Source organism: Colletotrichum fructicola (genome assembly GCF_000319635.2).
Source record: "Colletotrichum fructicola Nara gc5 chromosome Unknown KSG_Nara_v1_contig07, whole genome shotgun sequence".
Lineage (NCBI taxonomy): Eukaryota > Fungi > Ascomycota > Sordariomycetes > Glomerellales > Glomerellaceae > Colletotrichum > Colletotrichum fructicola.
The window spans coordinates 2,337,971-2,354,052 of record NW_027094057.1 but is presented as its reverse complement, the minus strand read 5'-3'; the positions used below and the strand labels follow the sequence as shown (position 1 = coordinate 2,354,052).

The 16,082-nt window shown below is 56.6% G+C and overlaps 5 protein-coding genes across 5 annotated transcripts; 3 read left to right on the top strand and 2 right to left on the bottom strand.

Annotated features, from left to right (window-relative positions):
* Positions 1–618: 618 nt before the first annotated feature.
* Positions 619–3,902, top strand: CGGC5_v012370 (putative transcriptional regulatory protein; the record flags this gene model as incomplete). The annotated part of the gene is made up of 7 exons (XM_032029745.1): positions 619–735; positions 1,064–1,167; positions 1,345–1,772; positions 1,926–2,114; positions 2,172–2,440; positions 2,502–3,220; positions 3,281–3,902. 7 exons carry the CDS (start codon positions 619–621, stop codon positions 3,900–3,902), a joined length of 2,448 nt encoding a protein of 815 aa, XP_031890577.1.
* Positions 3,903–5,316: 1,414 nt separating this feature from the next.
* On the bottom strand, positions 5,317–5,645 carry CGGC5_v012369 (uncharacterized protein; the record flags this gene model as incomplete). Its single annotated transcript, XM_066152685.1, has 3 exons — positions 5,317–5,370; positions 5,438–5,450; positions 5,503–5,645. 3 exons carry the CDS (start codon positions 5,643–5,645, stop codon positions 5,317–5,319), a joined length of 210 nt encoding a protein of 69 aa, XP_066007896.1.
* Positions 5,646–7,286: 1,641 nt separating this feature from the next.
* PLA2G7-0 (Platelet-activating factor acetylhydrolase) lies at positions 7,287–9,206 on the top strand (the record flags this gene model as incomplete). The annotated part of the gene is made up of 1 exon (XM_032029746.1): positions 7,287–9,206. The coding sequence occupies one exon, from the start codon at positions 7,287–7,289 to the stop codon at positions 9,204–9,206; it is 1,920 nt and encodes a 639-aa protein (XP_031890578.1).
* Positions 9,207–9,767: 561 nt separating this feature from the next.
* Positions 9,768–10,155, bottom strand: CGGC5_v012367 (uncharacterized protein; the record flags this gene model as incomplete). The annotated part of the gene is made up of 3 exons (XM_066152684.1): positions 9,768–9,796; positions 9,873–9,932; positions 10,026–10,155. 3 exons carry the CDS (start codon positions 10,153–10,155, stop codon positions 9,768–9,770), a joined length of 219 nt encoding a protein of 72 aa, XP_066007929.1.
* A 2,636-nt stretch (positions 10,156–12,791) lies between these two features.
* On the top strand, positions 12,792–15,973 carry CGGC5_v012366 (uncharacterized protein; the record flags this gene model as incomplete). Its single annotated transcript, XM_066152683.1, has 2 exons — positions 12,792–12,887; positions 12,989–15,973. 2 exons carry the CDS (start codon positions 12,792–12,794, stop codon positions 15,971–15,973), a joined length of 3,081 nt encoding a protein of 1,026 aa, XP_066007895.1.
* Positions 15,974–16,082: the final 109 nt, after the last annotated feature.

The window sequence follows — 16,082 nt, the reverse complement described above, 5'->3', positions numbered from 1 at the left end:
CGATCAGTCGAAGGATTCAACGCTACGGAAGCCAACGCCGAAACCAACGAGAGACACCGACGAAGAAAACCGGTGAGGAGAGCCAGCCAGTCAACCAACCAACCAGCCAGAGAGAAGACAACGACAAAAGAGAGGGATTAGCGAGCGGTTAGTAGGGGTCTTTTCCCGCGGCGCTGGCACTCACCCCTCCATGACACATGCTCTTCTGGCCCCCAAACCCAACCACCCACCACCCTAAGCCCCCGAGCCCAAACACCGTCGCCCTGTCTGTTTGACGCAAGCAGCAGCGACGCTCAGCTGGCCTTTTCTTTCTTCTCCTTTACCCTTTTTTCTTAACCCGGTACGGTACGGTCTCCAACTTGCCCGCGCGCGAAGAAGGTGAGGGCAAAAAAAGAGGGGAAAAAGGAGGGACCACAGGCCACGGATATTTGGTTTCGTCCTTTCGTTCTCGGTTCCAACAGCTTGGGGAAAGCAAGAAAAAAAGAGTTGCAGGTCGAGAAACAATCAGTAACGTAGACCGCACGCCGAACAAGTCCGGTTTTATTTGTGCCAAGAGCGAGGAACCCCCAAAAGAGCGAAACCGAGGGCTTCCTCACAGAGGGAAAAAAAAAAAAAGTTATGGAGCAGAGCCCCGAAGCTCAGCAGTCACCGCCAGACGGACAAGCGGCCAACCGCGGGTCCGACGCACTTCCGAGGCCGCGTCCGTTGGCTTGCACTCCATGTCGGCGCCGCAAGGTATGTTGATGAGATCGTCCTCTTCCACCCCCTCCCCGTACCCATGGATCGCGTGGCCGCCTGCCCCGTCCGGCCCTGTGAATGGGTGAAGCTGAGGAGCCGGCCCATCAGGGGAGCGCGGCAATTCTCGCCGTGGTGGATTTGGGGCGGGCACGCACGCGAACCCGTGAACCATTACCGGGTAGCTGGGTCAAACTGTCTAGGGGGGCAAAAGGCAGATTGATGGCAGTGAGGGGAGAGGGCAGAAAACGGGGAACGGAGAATAACAGCTTGTCGTATGGACATCTTGGCTGACGGCGGACCGGTGATCCGGTACGGCATCTTACAGATTCGATGCGACCACAAGACGCCAATCTGTTCCAACTGCGTCAGGTATGGCTTGGAATGTACCTGGCCCGAAGGTCGACGCTCTTCAGGACGGCGTCAAAGACCGTGAGTTTGCTGGCCCCCCCTCTCTGCACTTTACTCTGCCCCCTTCCCCTTATTCGTGACGATCCTTGGCCTTACCTTACCATCCCGCGCGGCCTGCCGCCCTTCAACCCAGCGCGGGCGGGGCCGTTACCGCCGATCGTATCGGACATGGAACTTTGCTAATATTATCATACCAAGGCTCTATGAGGATGTCGTCACAAGGCTGGCACAGATGGAGAAGTTGGTGGAGGAGCTCCAGACCACGAACCACCAGGGGTCGCCACAGTCCAACGAGCCGGCGGGAGCATCGTCGTCCTCAGCTTCAGCGTCGGCACCAGTGCCGACGGCGGCGGCAGTAGCAACATCAAGCGTCTCACCTCTGACGACGCAGCCAACACCACCGGCGGCGGTGGTGGCGACGAACACGGCAAACACGTCCTCCGCAGGGGCGGCGTCGGCTTCGGTCTCGGCCTCCCACTCCCCCCTGTCGAGACGGAAGGCTAGCAGCGCAAGCCCGTCGTCCGGGAACCCTGACACGTACCCGTCGCCGCCGTCCGCCAGCTCGTCGACCGGGGCGAGGCCGTATTATGTGGGGGCGCCTAGTGAGCAGGTGGTCGCTGCGGCAGGTAAGAATACCTAACCCCCTTTGGAATTCCGCAGAGCAGTTCGACCTGTTGTCCTGGCTAGCTACCAAGGTCCAGAGTCTGTCTGCTCGTCGAGAATTTGGACAACCATGACAATCAAGAGAAAGACGACGGCTAACGTGGCTGACCTATCAGGTGCCTGTTCGCTGCTCTCACCGCAGGGCCTGGCGCAGATTGAGCTTCTCATCGGAGACTCACGGTTCAGCAACGCGCTCAACGGCCTGCACCCCAAATTTGATCGTCTCAGGCCGGAGCCGTGGCTGGAGCACGATGAGCTGAACCACCCGCTCCCTCCCAACCATGTCATCATGGACTGTGTGAACGGTATGATAGGCCTCATGAGCTCTATCGTGAGCACGACACTGACATGGCACATCACAGATTACATGGTGACGATGAACGCCGGCATCCGGCTCTTCCAAGAGCATGAAGTACGAGCAGCGTTACGCGCCTACTTCCAAGGCCAGCCCATTGCCGACCCAGGCTGGCGGATGGCCGTCAACTCCATCATCGCCCACACCCTCCGCAAGAGGAACCGCATGCGCAACAAGGAAGACTACGAGAAGTACATTCACAACGCCCTCGGCATGATCCCAAATGTAGTCCTCCGCACGCCATCGCCGCTCACAATAGGATCGTTGTTGTCAATAGTAAGCATCTCCCCAACTACCTCGCCGCGCCCCCTTTTTCACCTGTGCTGACCGCACCAAGATCCTCTACTACAGCTTCATGTCCGACAACCACATCGCCCTGACCCTCCTCGGCCTCACGGTCCAGCTCCTCCTGATGTCCGGCTACCACCGCCCCGAGCCGGACCTCGCCTTCGCCGACGCGTCAAACCTCAACCCAGTGGAACATCTGCACCGCCGCCGCCTCTTCTGGCAGGCCTACATCCTCGACCACGACCTGATGCTGCGTCTCGGCAAGCCGCCGCTCATCCACGACGACTTCCTTCTCGACCTGCCCGAGGAGCACCCCGCGGACGGCTACGCCATGTACTACTACCCCAACGACGTCACCCTCAACTTCTTCCTGCAGCAGGTGCGCCTCGCCCAGATCCAGGGGCGCATCTCGGCGGCGCTGTACTCGCGCAGCAGCGTCCCGCCCGCGGAGCTTGAGTCCGAGATCCGCCGCCTCGACGCGGAGCTGCAGGAGTGGAGGGAGAGCATCCCCGAGATGATCCACCCAGAGCGCGTTGAGGCCCTCCTCGACGGCGACTTTGCCCGCATGGTTTGTCTGACGACGCTGCACTTTACATACTTTCAGCTCGTTGTGGCAATCCACTCGGCGGCCTTCCGCCTCCCGGCTCTGGAGGACCAAGAAGGCCTCGAGCAAGGCGACATCGGGCCCTCGTTGGCCCTTTGCGTCAGCGCCTCTCGAGCAGCCATCTCCCTGCTCAATTACCATCAGATCGAACACCCCTACACCCCGTAAGCTTCCCCTCTGCCACCCCGGCCTATTGTAACATCTTACTAACAAAACCTCCAAAGATACCTGCTCTACCAGGTGGCCTGGTCCGTCGACATCCTCTTCGTCAACATCCTCCAGAACAAGACCTCCCCGCGCGCCCGCCGCGATCTCGACCTCATCCGCACCGTCCTCACCTTTTTCGAAAAGTTCGACCCTGACCACGAGAAGGTCGTCTCGTACCAGATCATCAGCGTCATCGCCGACGTCGCCGCCTCCGTCCTCGCAAACACCCCCACCCTGCCTCCGCACATGCTTCCCGTCGCCCGGCCCCAGACCTCCGCCCTGCAGGCCCCGCCCGGGTCTCTCCGCGGCACGTCCCCCGGGACCGGCATGCAGCGCCAGTCCGTTGTAGCGGGGTTCCCCCCAGACACCCCGATGACGGGCACCACGGCGGCCTCCGTCCGCAGCGGCAGCATCAACGGCGGGGCGGACGGCATGCTGGGCCCCATGACGAGTCTGTCCATGTCGGACCAGCAGCAGCAGCAGCAGGGCTTCGTCGACATGACAATGACCCCGCAGCCCGAGCCCCAGTTCTTCAATGGCTTCATGGACATGGCGGACTGGCGGCTGCCGATGGAGTACCAGCCGGAACTCTGGCAGTTCGACAGCGTTCTGGACAACAACCGCTACAACCAGAACTAAAGCTAGGTCAGGCGAGGGTGGATACCTTTGATTTTGATTACATTTAACGTATATGCATAGCGAGTCGCCCATCATAGCGAGCCGCCCACTTTTCCTTAATTCTACACTCTTCACCTTCACAACAACCTTCCTCTACGTACGACCATGAGTTCCTCTTCAAATGAAAGTCGCATTATCCTTGCAATTGAAGCTATTAAAAAGGACCCAAAACTATCCGTTCGAAAAGCAGCTTCTATCTATAAGGTCCCGAGAACTACACTTCGCGACCGACGCGCTGGACTTCTACCACGACGCGAAACTCGTACGAATTCAATGAAGATGACTCAGGTGGAAGAAACTGTGATTCTTGAACGAGTTATTGACCTGATCGATCGAGGATTTCCACCGCGACTTGACGACGTACGAGATATGGCCGATTGTCTCCTTGACGAACGTGACGCGACGCGTGTCGGACCGCGATGGGCAGAGAACTTCGTACGACGCCAACCACAACTAAAGACGCGTTTTCGACGTAGAATCGACTATCAGAGGGCATTGGCTGAAGATCCTGCAATTGTGCAGGCCTGGTTTGCCCTCGTACGAAACACAATCGCGAAGTACGGAATACACGATGACGATGTCTACAATTTTGATGAGACGGGCTTCTTGATGGGAATGCTGTCGCACGCAAAGGTTATTACAACCTCTGACCGCCGTGGAAGGCCTCGTACGAAGCAGCCTGGCAATCGCGAATGGGTTTCTGTCATTCAGGGCGTATGTGCAGATGGCTGGGCGCTGCCTCCATACGTCATTGTTAAGGGCAAATATCACCTACTCTCATGGTATACCAATGGCCAATTCCCACCCGAATGGCGCGTCCACCCTAGCGAAAATGGATGGACTACAAATGAGATTGGCCTAGATTGGCTAAAACATTTTGAAAAGTGCACAAAGTCTCGCACGAAGGGTGTTAAACGGCTCCTAATCCTTGATGGCCACAACAGCCACAAATCCACCAAGTTTGACGATTACTGCAAGGAACACGGCATTATTGCTCTTTGCATGCCTCCGCATTCATCGCACGAGCTTCAGCCTCTTGATGTTGGCTGTTTTAGTCCGCTGAAGGCTTCATATGGCAAGGAAATCGAGAAGATGATGCGGATGCAGATTACGCACATTACTAAGGATGATTTCTTTCCTGCCTTCAAGGCAGCCTTTTTTACTTCAATAAGCAAAGAAAACGTACAAGCTGGTTTTAGACAGGCTGGCCTTGTACCATTCGACCCAGAAGCAGTTCTTTCCCGCCTGGATTTCAAGCCAAAGACGCCAACACCATCCAACTCATGCCCAAGCAGCCAGGGCTCCTGGGACCCAAAGACACCAACCACAGCACATGACGCCGTACGAAGCTCTGCTTCACTTAAGAAAAGAATCACTAGTCATCAAGATAGCTCACCAACTCATTTGTACGAGGTTGTTGATTTGCAAGCTAAAGGTATTAGCAAGTTAGCACACAAACTAGCTCTTGTTGAAGCCGAGTGCCGCGGGCTTCGTACGGCAAATGAGATACTAAGTAAGCGCCGGAGAGCTAAGAAAACCCAACTACGTCTTGGAGGGTCACTTAATACAGCTGAAGCTGAGGCAATACGGGTAGAAAAGGGGGTTGTTGATGCTGGAGGCGAAAACATGCGTCAAGAGGGTGCTCGTACGGAGGGGGGTGAATCGCGCGGGCGGCGATGTGGTAACTGCGGAAAGACTGGACATAATGTACGAACATGTCAGGTAGTTTGGGAGACCTCTGAAGAAGAGGCTGATGAGTAGTTTCAATTGATTTCGTACGATGTGGCTTAATTGACTTACACAAATGGCTGGAGGGTAGTGAAAGGTGGGCGGCTCGCTATGATGGGCGACTCGCTATGCATATACGTTACCAGACGAATGGATAGGCGGGAGAGGGGGTCAGCGATTCGGACCGGCTGCCGGGCGTGGCCCCATTTTAATCGACTTGCAAACGTAGGCTTGGCGTCATCCGACTCCACCAAGGCACCGACGATTCCCCCTTCCGGTCGGGACGTCCAGACAAGCGTCGCGCCGGCTTTCCCACATTCGATACCGAGAGGCCCAGTCTTAGTACAGGCTTTCACCTATTGTAGGATAAGTGGCACACGACACAGCGCGCGCGACTCATCGGGAGAGATAGAGGAGACGGCGTCGTCGGGCGAGGCACGCGACTCCAAACCCGAACCTCGCTCCCGGCGCTCCGGATTGGACATCGACCTCTCTCCAAAACGGGATGAACGACGTAATCGCGCGTCTGGCTACAGAAGGTCCCGCAGCGAACACGGTGCCGAATTCGGGGCAAACGAACACGAGGAGTTCTCTGAGGTTCGGACGATGTCAACTGGGGATGGAGTACTCGGATAGACGGGGGGTTCCGGGTGGGAGAGGAAAAATACTAACGGCATGCCGCTGTTTTGTGTCTCAACACACCTTCATACTAAAACGTACAGATACCATGTTACATGCGACAGCAGGAGGAATTGAGCTCTTCTATTTTGCTTTTTACTGCGTGTTCCGAACTGCGCACGGTCTTGTGTCTGTCTCCCTTTTGAAGACTGTCTTGCTGAGTGAAACCTTTCCTGCCCTGCCTGCCCTACGAAGATGAGAGTGATTCAAAACAGCAAAGACAAACCAACACAACGGTTCCCATCCATCCCCCCTGGCGTCTCACATGTCAATCTCGTCCTGCATCTCCACGGGAATAAGACCTCGTCGCAAAAAAAAGAAGGGACGGGACAATCACCCCTGCCTGTTGTTCCCACAGCCGCTGCAAGGTACGCTACCGACGCGGAAACACCATCCGGGGCGGCGCGGGCGGTGCTGCTAAACGAGAAAGAAAACCCCATACCTGCCTCCTTCCTGCATGACGTCAGTGCACAAATACCCGGACTCTTCGGAGCAGCCATCGACTGTTCTTTCTACCTAATGCAACAACCTTCTTTCCAAATACAATGGCCGACGACGACCGAGCGAGAAACGAAAAGGGGTAAGAGACATGGGACGCTCGCCGTGGCGCTTTCTTGAGAATTGAAACCTAAACTCTTTTCTGCGATGGCAGCAAAACACTCCGGAATGTTTAGACCTCCTCCCTAGGGCGATTTGTTGTCTTATTTCTTTTATTCCCCTTGCGCTCGAAATTCCTCAAGCCATGCTCCGTTGAGAGAACATCTATATTCAGACAACCGCCCTCGCTCTTTATCCTGAGGTTTTCGCGAGACACCGGGCACGCCCTCATCGACGACGGTCTTCGTCAAACAGCAACTAGGCAGGCCATTGACAGGAGCAGCAACCTCATCTGCCATTACATCACATCTGCTACTCCTCGTTGTCGATATCGGCCCCACAATGTCTGAAAAGACACCCCCGCCAAAGGACGACAGACGACGCCAATCGGCCAAGAAGCATCCGCCAAAAACGCTCCGCGAACGCTTCCTCCACACGCTGCCCTACTACACAGGGCCCTACGGCGTGGGCTTCCTCGAGATCGAAGCCCCGGCCCGCCGTCCGCGCACCGTCTCCCAGCTCAGGCGCGACAACGTCCCGCTGCTGAGGCTCGATACCGTGCTCTTCGCCGTCTTCTACCCGTGCACCCTCAAGACCAAGGTCGAAGGCGGCGACCCGGTTGGCAGGCACGGCCGCAAGGCTAGCACGCCCACCGCCAATGGCGACAACAAAAACAACAACAACGCGGCCAAAGATGGTGAAGACACAGAAAAGACGACGAAGAGTTGGAAGCCTTCGCGTGTGGGATGGCTCCCGCGTCCGAGGCTGAACACCTGCAAGGGATATGCCAACTTCGCGAGCATCCCAGAACTGCCGGTGACGGCGTACATCGCTGCGACCACCATGTTCACGAAGCTTCCCGCGCTTAGGAACGCCAAGCTGGCGGAAAACTGGCCGGAGGACATGCTGACGGACGAGGGCCCGGCGGGTGAGGCCGCGAGGAACGAGGAGTGTAAGACATCAGCAAAACCTAAGTTCCCCGTCATCATATTCAGTCACGGGCTGGGAGGATCGAGACTGTGCTACAGTACCATCTGCGGAGAGCTGGCGAGCTACGGCTTCATCGTGGTCGCCATGGAACATCGAGACGGAAGCGGAGCCAGGACAATTGTCAACATCCCCGAGAATCGAGAGACCTCCGACAGCGACTCTTCGTTTGCGCAGGCTAACGGCAAGCACGTTCCCGCAAACAAGATCTGGAAGCGCAGCAAGGGAACCTGTGAGCATTACTGCGTGGACTACCTTTTCCCAAAGGACAACGCCCAGGACACGGCACCGAACAGTGCCAAGGGAGTCGATGTGGTGCTGCGCAGTGCGCAGATCGAAATGCGAATGTCGGAAATAGAGGAAGCCTACTGGATACTCGAACAGATTAACGAAGGTCGCGGTCACGAAGTCGAGGCCATGAATCTAAGAAGAGAGGGAAATGTGGCGTCCAGCTCCAAGGGTCTCACTGGGATCGACTGGGCGGATTGGAAGGAGAGGATGTTCCTCGAGAACGTGACAGTGATGGGCCATTCATTTGGCGGGGCAACGATAGTTGAGATGCTGCGGACGGAGTCGCTCAGCTGGGTAGGTCAAGGCATCATCCTCGACGCTTGGGGTCCCGCCACGCCCCGAGCGGGAGAGAACGCTAGACACCGCGTAAAGAAGCCGCTTCTGTCGATCGGATCGGAGGCCTTTATGCATTGGCAGGATAATTTTGACAGGCTTGTCGAAATCTGCAACGAGGCGAGGGAACAGGAGGCACTCACCTGGATGATGACGATCAAAGGTTCGACCCATCTCTCCCAGACCGACTTTGCCGTTCTGTACGCGACGTGGATGGACATTCTCATGAAGACGCTGGTCAACCCACGGAGAGGCATCTACCTCACCGTTTCGCCGGCCCTCGAGTTTCTGAAAATTACCTTGCCTTGCCAGCAGACAAAGTACAACATGTGGGTGGACATGGGAGTCCTCAAGACCGCGGAGGCACCGTCGTCTCCAGACGCCATGATGACGTGCGATCATCGCCCCAAGGACAAGTGGATCGCAGTAAAGCTCAAGGTCGACAACGAGGCGAGGCTGCGAGTTAAGCACTGGGTACGCCACAACAAGCACTCGCTCTTCCGCAAGGACAAAGGAACCGGCATGCCGTCGGGGCTGATCAACTGGGACGAGGGTAACGAGCTCTTCATGCACCTCAGTCCGGGACCTGAGTCTGTGGAAAAGTACATGCGTGAGAAAGAGCGGATGACGGATGGCGCCAATCCTCATTAGCCTGTTTGGCGAGTTGATGTCCCGATTCGTAGATCTAGGAGTTGGCATCGGTCTTCTTAATCCTATGTATCTCCCAGAGCTCTGAGACTATTAGCGCCCCCCTCGTCTGCCTCGACGTTCACCACTTAATGCATAATGTAGCAGCATCTCTACCCTGCTGTTCGTTACGATCACAGTAAAGCTGTTTTCAGAGCACTCGTGAGTGCCTCGATACGTCTCCTCCTGGTGTCAGGCTCCTTCTGTGTCGGTCCCTTGGGCGGGAACTAAATGGAGCATGTTTCGGGGTTCTAGGAGATGATTCGTGAATCGGCTTATGAGTTCGGCGTCCAGCGCCGGGTGCGCCGTGTCCAAGGCTTCGGTACGATGTCTGCAGTAGTGAGTAGAAGAAACAACAGCAATGCAGCAAGCAGTGTTTTGACGGCCTGATCAACCTGAGAAGCCCAAGAGATAAACTCAATGCAGTCCCTCAATCGCTCCATTTCCATGCAGTCAATCGGGAGATCGTGGAAAAATGGCGAGCCGTCAGTGATGTTAGCCTGTCTGCACGCCTGCAACGTGATTTCAAATTCGGTCGTCACTGGCTAACGGCTCTACAAGCCATCAGCGTGGTCGGACGGGTTTGCCAAAGCACACAGCGGATCGCCCACGGCGCCAGAGGAGACTAACTGGAGTTTCCGCGAGGTTGTTTCGATGGGTTCTGCAACCGAGATGCTCGTGCGGGCAGCGCTTTGTCGTCAGAGTATGGTAGCTTCGGTTTGAGGTATGAAGCGATGCTCGGACGGGTAGCCGAAGAGGACTAGTTCCAGGGACGTCGCCTACAGCAAATTTCGATCGGATCGAACCAGGGGTGGCCCGGCAGGTGATTTTGTGGGGAGAACTGGTGGTCGCCGACGAATGAGTCTTTGGGGGACGCGAAGGCCAGAGACAGTGTCGTTTGTCCGTTTTGCATGCCGAGTGGTTGGGACGGAGGGCAATTAGTTGGGCTATTTCTGGCTCTTCGGTTGGCTTGCAGCATCTTCGCCGCCACACGTCTTTCGGATGAAGGGTTTGTGGTAGGCAATTGGCAGGCAGTAGCTGGGTAGCTGGCAAGTAGTAGTTCTCTGGTCTGCGCAGTAAGGCGAGCTTGGGCCAAGCAGGGCAGGGAAGCCTACCCACGATTCCATGCAGGATGGTGGTGATGTTGGAGGTGTGGGAGGCGCCGTGAGTGGTTGAGATGCAAGTGTCAGTTGATGGGACGACGCAATACGAAGTGTGCTGTCAGGGACTATTGGTTTGCGTCCAGCTGCAGGATGGGCATTATGTGAGCTCTTGGGAGACGGGCAAACCCTAACCTTAATGGTAGCTGAAAGGGTAGCTGTGAGCAGGTCAGCGTGGAAGAAGGTCGGACGGAGGAGGAGTGGAGGATGCGGGAGAACAGAGGAGATGTCCGTGACGAAAGCCTATTGTGGATGGATGGGGTGGGATGAAGTCTGACGGCGTGGAGGGCTTCGGCTTCGCAGCCACTCTGTCAGTCAGTCCACAGCTTCAAGTTCAGGTGAAGCGAGGAAATAAGGTGAGAAGCCACGGTGGAAGCCGGTCCCTGCAACGGCCGGGAGGCGAGGAGGCCCTGTTTTGTCGCTGAGCCATGTGGGGGAAACAGCGGGCGAGCGTGGCCATGGTCGCTTCCTTTTTGCAGCAAACAGGTGCAAAACACCCGTGGATTGGCACACTGGTTATCCTTGCTGCCGTCTCCGCCTTCCTCCCAGCTCAAAATAGCGTCCGTGTTAACCCAGTCCCTGTCCCGGTGCTGATCAGCCAGGAGAAACTGGCGGGCCCTCGCTAACAGCGGGGCATCCTCAGTGGCGCCTGCAGCGATCCCCGGTCCAGCTGGAGCGAGCCATCGCGCCAAAGTCTCGTATCAAGCATTACACCTTTGGAAAATATGATGTGTGCCCGTGGAAAACATCCTGAATCCCGCCTTCAGAGTCCACATGGCAGGCCAACATCAGCCGTTGGGTGATCTGGGCTTGCGACAGCGACATGTTCCCCTCTTTCACTCTTTCTCAACCAACCCTGGCTGAGCGTGTCTCGTTGTCGCCGTGGCTGCCGCCTTCGTCCATGACAGGACGCGCGTGTGTAACTCAACCCACCAACAGATGAGTTGCATGCACGCCGCCGTTGGGTCTCCTTTGTATCAGGCAATATATCCACGATGACATGGCACGGAAAGGTACATTGTTCTTCTTCTCAACATTGCTTGGCTGCCCTAGCCTCCCGCTTCCTGCCAGTCCGGCTGAACCTGCACTCGCAACTGGACCTGCATCTGCACCTGTGCTTGCTTCGCCTACTGCGCTTTCCGCACCTGCTGCAGCTTTTCCTGTACCCGGTCCTCATCTCAGACGGCAGTGAGGGCTGATCGTCATCCCAAGTTGCAATGCGCTGACCTCTGAGCACCCTCACTCTTGGGCCGAATGCCGGACGGGTCCTTCCATTGGACGACTGCGCGGTGCTTATGCTACTAGCTGCTGCTGATGCTAACCACCAACACATGCTGATGCCCTCCGCCTGGTCTCCTGCTGGAGATGTTGAGTAGGCATCCATCTATTCATCCATACCTGCATCTATCCAAGGTCTCCCCCACGGCGCCCGTGACCGTTGCCGATGCCCCCAGTCCGTGTCCCGCTCGATGGCCATGGCCCTCCCGGTTGTCGTGCAGACGAGACCTAACGAAATCTGACCATGGCATGACTGCAGTCGTGGTGAAGAAGCCTGCTTGACTTTGACCTGTCTCTCCCCAGGTTGGCCCGGTGCAGAGAGTGCTGTCCATCGTTTCCTGCCTCCGCCAATGCATGTCCCGTCTGTGGTGTTGGGTCTCTCCCGGTAAACAAGCTCTAGATTCTCCGTCGACCAGGGCTGCTTTCCCGATCTGTGGTTCCTTCTTTTGACTGCCTGCATCCCGCATTCGAGAACCACTTTTAGACTCCCGTCTTGCCGTTCTTTTTTTTTCCGGTCTTGCCTTATCCAAACCTGGACCCCAGCTCCTGCTCTGCTGTTTGCTGCTGCTGCTGCTGCTTCCTCCTGGTCCTGACCTGTCCTGACCCAAATATCACCTTGCCGCTGGCCTTTCCTTCTTGTAACTCACCCTCGTTGGACATCTGCTTTTCTGTTTCACGACAACGTTACTTCGTTGCACTCCTCGACCTGCCCTCCACCGATCCTCCTACGTATTAGCTCTTGCCGACTCTCGTTCGTCTCATCGCCTCGCTCATTCACCGTCTTTTCCGGGCACACACCTCGCCTTTGCTGTCACCTTCAACACGCATTCACCGTCGCGCGCCAGCTCTTGCTGCAACCTCCGACCATTCCGTCGAGCCGTTTTACCGTTTTTTTCCTTTCTTCGCTCGTCGATCTCGCCAATCTTTGCAACAAACAAGAACAAACGTCAACGAGGATTATGACAACATCGAGACGCCACAGCTAGCATCGCCTTAACCTCTTTTCTCACTCTGCGACCGCTAGCCGCGTATCCTTCCCGTCTTTGACGCCACGACTCCACCCTCAATATCCCCGTCTCCAAATCCGCCTCGAAACGATTTGCTTCCGAAAATGACTTCCGCGGCCACTCAACGCAAGCCGGGCAAGCCCCGACGCGACAGGTCTGACAGCCTTCAGAAGATGCTCGAACTCGAGCATATCCAAAAGGTGAGCCAAGCCCGTCCTAGCCCGCCAGCTTCAGCCTCGATGGCATCCACACCAATTTGACTAGTATAGCCTCCCCTCCACTAACACGCTTCACCTCGTAGCTCGAGCGTCTTCAGGGGCACCGTTCCATGCCCACGCCCGCTCACCTATCCCACATGGCGTTTCAGCAGGTTCTGAATCAACAACTTAATGGTCGTTCTCCCCAGTCTCCTCCAAAGCTGTCGCCGTTTCCAACTCTACACCCTCCCCCGCCAGTGAAGCCTCTTGTTCCTTTGCAGTCACGCCGCAGGGACACGCTCCCCGCCAAAGCACCTGAGCCTCTTCCTTCCGCCATGAAAGCTGTGCGCAGAACCACTGCCGTCCCTTCCCTTTCTATATCTGTGCCACCGCCGGCCAACAACATCCCCGAGATTGACCGCGGCTCAGAGGGAAGGGAATCCAACGAACACAAGCAGAAAACCGTAACCTTCTTGGGCGTCGATAACGAAGATAAGCCAGCCGAAGACGACGCTTCCTCAATCTGCCACTCGCCTAGCTGGGAAGCTTTCGGTCAGAAGAAGAAGAAGGAAAAGAAGAACGAAGACAAGATGCGCAGGAAAGAGAAGGAGCAAGCCGACAGGTTGGCCGAGAAGGAGGCCAAGTCTATTGCGAAGAGGCTGGGAGCCAAGCTGCACAAGACCCCTCCTTCACAGAGACCTCCGAGTGCCTCCCGGACGATGTCAAGCCCCATCATGCTTGCCGACGAGCAAATCAGACCAGCCAGCACTCAAGCTTTCTACTCAGCACCACCGCCGCCGCGCCCGCAACACGCCAGGCAGAGATCAGATTCAGTAGCTATGCAGTTGAAGGCGGCTTTGACCGGCCAGAAGCCGCAGTCACAGGCCAACGACGAGCCAAGCTTCATTGGTGGGTTGAAATTGGATCAAGAAAGACAGGCCGCCTCTGGGATGCCTCTCAGAAAGCCGAATCCGCCAGTCTCCTTGATGAATCAGAGAGCTCAATCGTTCGGCCCTGAGGTGAGAGTGCAAGTTGCTGGCGGGTTCCACCCTCCAAAACTCCCGAGATCTGCCTCGGATGGACCCATGTCTGAGGGACTGGACTATGATCGCAGCCTCAGACCCAAGCCACAGCAAAACTCGATGAAGGTTCCATCATGGAATCAGCCATTGGTGTCTCCCACGGCACCACCTGTCCCGGATGTCAGCAAGCTTCAGCAGTGGAAGAACAGATCGACGCAACATAAGGTACCTGTACCTACGGACAGCGAGGAAACTGAGGTCACCCTGGTCGAGCCGAGCGTTGATTTCGAGCAAGAGCGAGGCCGAAGAAGAGAGAGCTACGTACACCAGCATCGTCAACAAAGCAGAGACCGCTCAATCACCGGCTACAGGGACGAGGTCAGAGTATCTTCCGCCAGATCACACTATCCGCCGCAGTCCAACCGGCCACATCATCAGGGGCGCTCCTACTCGTCTTCGTCGGAGACCAGCCCGATGGGATCAAACTTCCCTCCCCGCAACGGATCTCTGACCAATCTCGATGCTTCCAATGGACCTCATGGCCAGGGAGAAGACTTTCTCATCACTTTCAGGCTCCCATATACACCTCCAGCCAACGGCAGCCCGAGTCAGGGCTCATTCGAACGGTCACTGTCAGAGCAGCCACCCATGTCAAGGCTTGCTTCCACAGAGATCCCCTTGCCCCCTGAGAGATCTGCCTCCCGGGAGAAGCTTCCTCCAACTCCTGGAGCGGCCATCAGAAGCTTCAAGGATGCCGCTAAAGCGGCTTTCCACAGGGTCTCTCCCAGCGCCTCCAAGCCCCCAGTCTCAAATTACTTCGCTCGGGCCGTACGTGATACCACCTTGACACCGGATTCAACGTCAAGCTCCCGCTATTCGAGCCCAAGTCTGGATCACCTGCCGCTCTCGGCTCCTCCCGTTCGCCCTCCTTTCGTCGAGTCTGCCGAGTCTAGCATGCCGTCAAGAGATTCTTCCGCGCGTCCAACAGACAGGTCTTCAATGTCTTCGTTCGAGGAGCCCATGTCTTCACCATCGCCAGCTACAACACCTGACTCGTCGAGGCCGCAGTCCGAGAAGGGATTACCCCCTGTCGACGGGGAGGTGCGCAGAGTAGACAACGAGGCCGTGGTCGTCGACAACGATGAGAGATCATACAGACTTTCCCACAAGGCAGCCATGGCCACGACCTCACCCATCGCCTCGAACCCGAGAATCAGCCTTCCTCCGCAGATCCCGGTGCAGAACCACGAGGCTCATCTTTCTGAGCTGGAAGCACTTGTCTCTGAGAAGTTTGGCAGAAAAGCGAGCGTTGCCGATTGCGAATCTGACAGTGATGTCTGCTCAACGCCTGGATTCACGGACGGTTCCAAATACGCTTCCGCAGCGAGATCGCCAACGACCTCTGTCTCTCTGTCTAACTCTCAGGAGCTTGACCGGAGGTCTCCTCATAAGGAGTTCGAGGATGCGCCCCAGACGGCTGAGGAGCAAGTGAGGAGTTCCATTCAGCGTCGCCCGAGCTTGTCTAAGAGCCGCTCGAGCCCTGATTTGGCTCTCGACACGAGTTTCCTCCCGAAGCTGAAGCATCAGCCTCTAGTTCCCCGGCCCCTGGTGCCGCCTCCTCCGCCACGCTCGGCCAAGCGGGCGTCTAGCCCGGCGAACAAGACGGTGGCACAGTCGTCACCTCTGTCAGCCGATGCAAGAAAGTCCATCGTCTCTCTCAAGGCTCCCTCGAATCCGTCAAATTACTTGGAACAGGCTCGCAAGTCCATGCCGGTTCCCCCGCGATCAAGTCGCGCGTCTCGGTCGTCTATCGTGCCTCCTGATGGCAACGTGGAGCCTGTTGCAAAGATGCTGGTGGAATGCTGCAGTTGCAAGTTCTTGCACGACCTTCCGAGCAAGGTCTATGAGTGCATGGCAAAGCCCGATGGCATGGTCGAGGACCGCAATCTGGGCGTCAGTGGCATCATCTCGACCACGGTGAAGTGTCCTTGGTGTTCTCACGGAATGACTACGAAGTGCTGCGCAGGATATGCAGCCGTTATCTACCTCAAGGAGAAATTGCATTGATTTCACACCTGCCTGGTGTTGGCATAATACCATGCATTGGCTTACGGACGATGCTCACATTCACTAAGTTGGCACACAAAAATACTACGAACGGGATTTTGCAATGGAG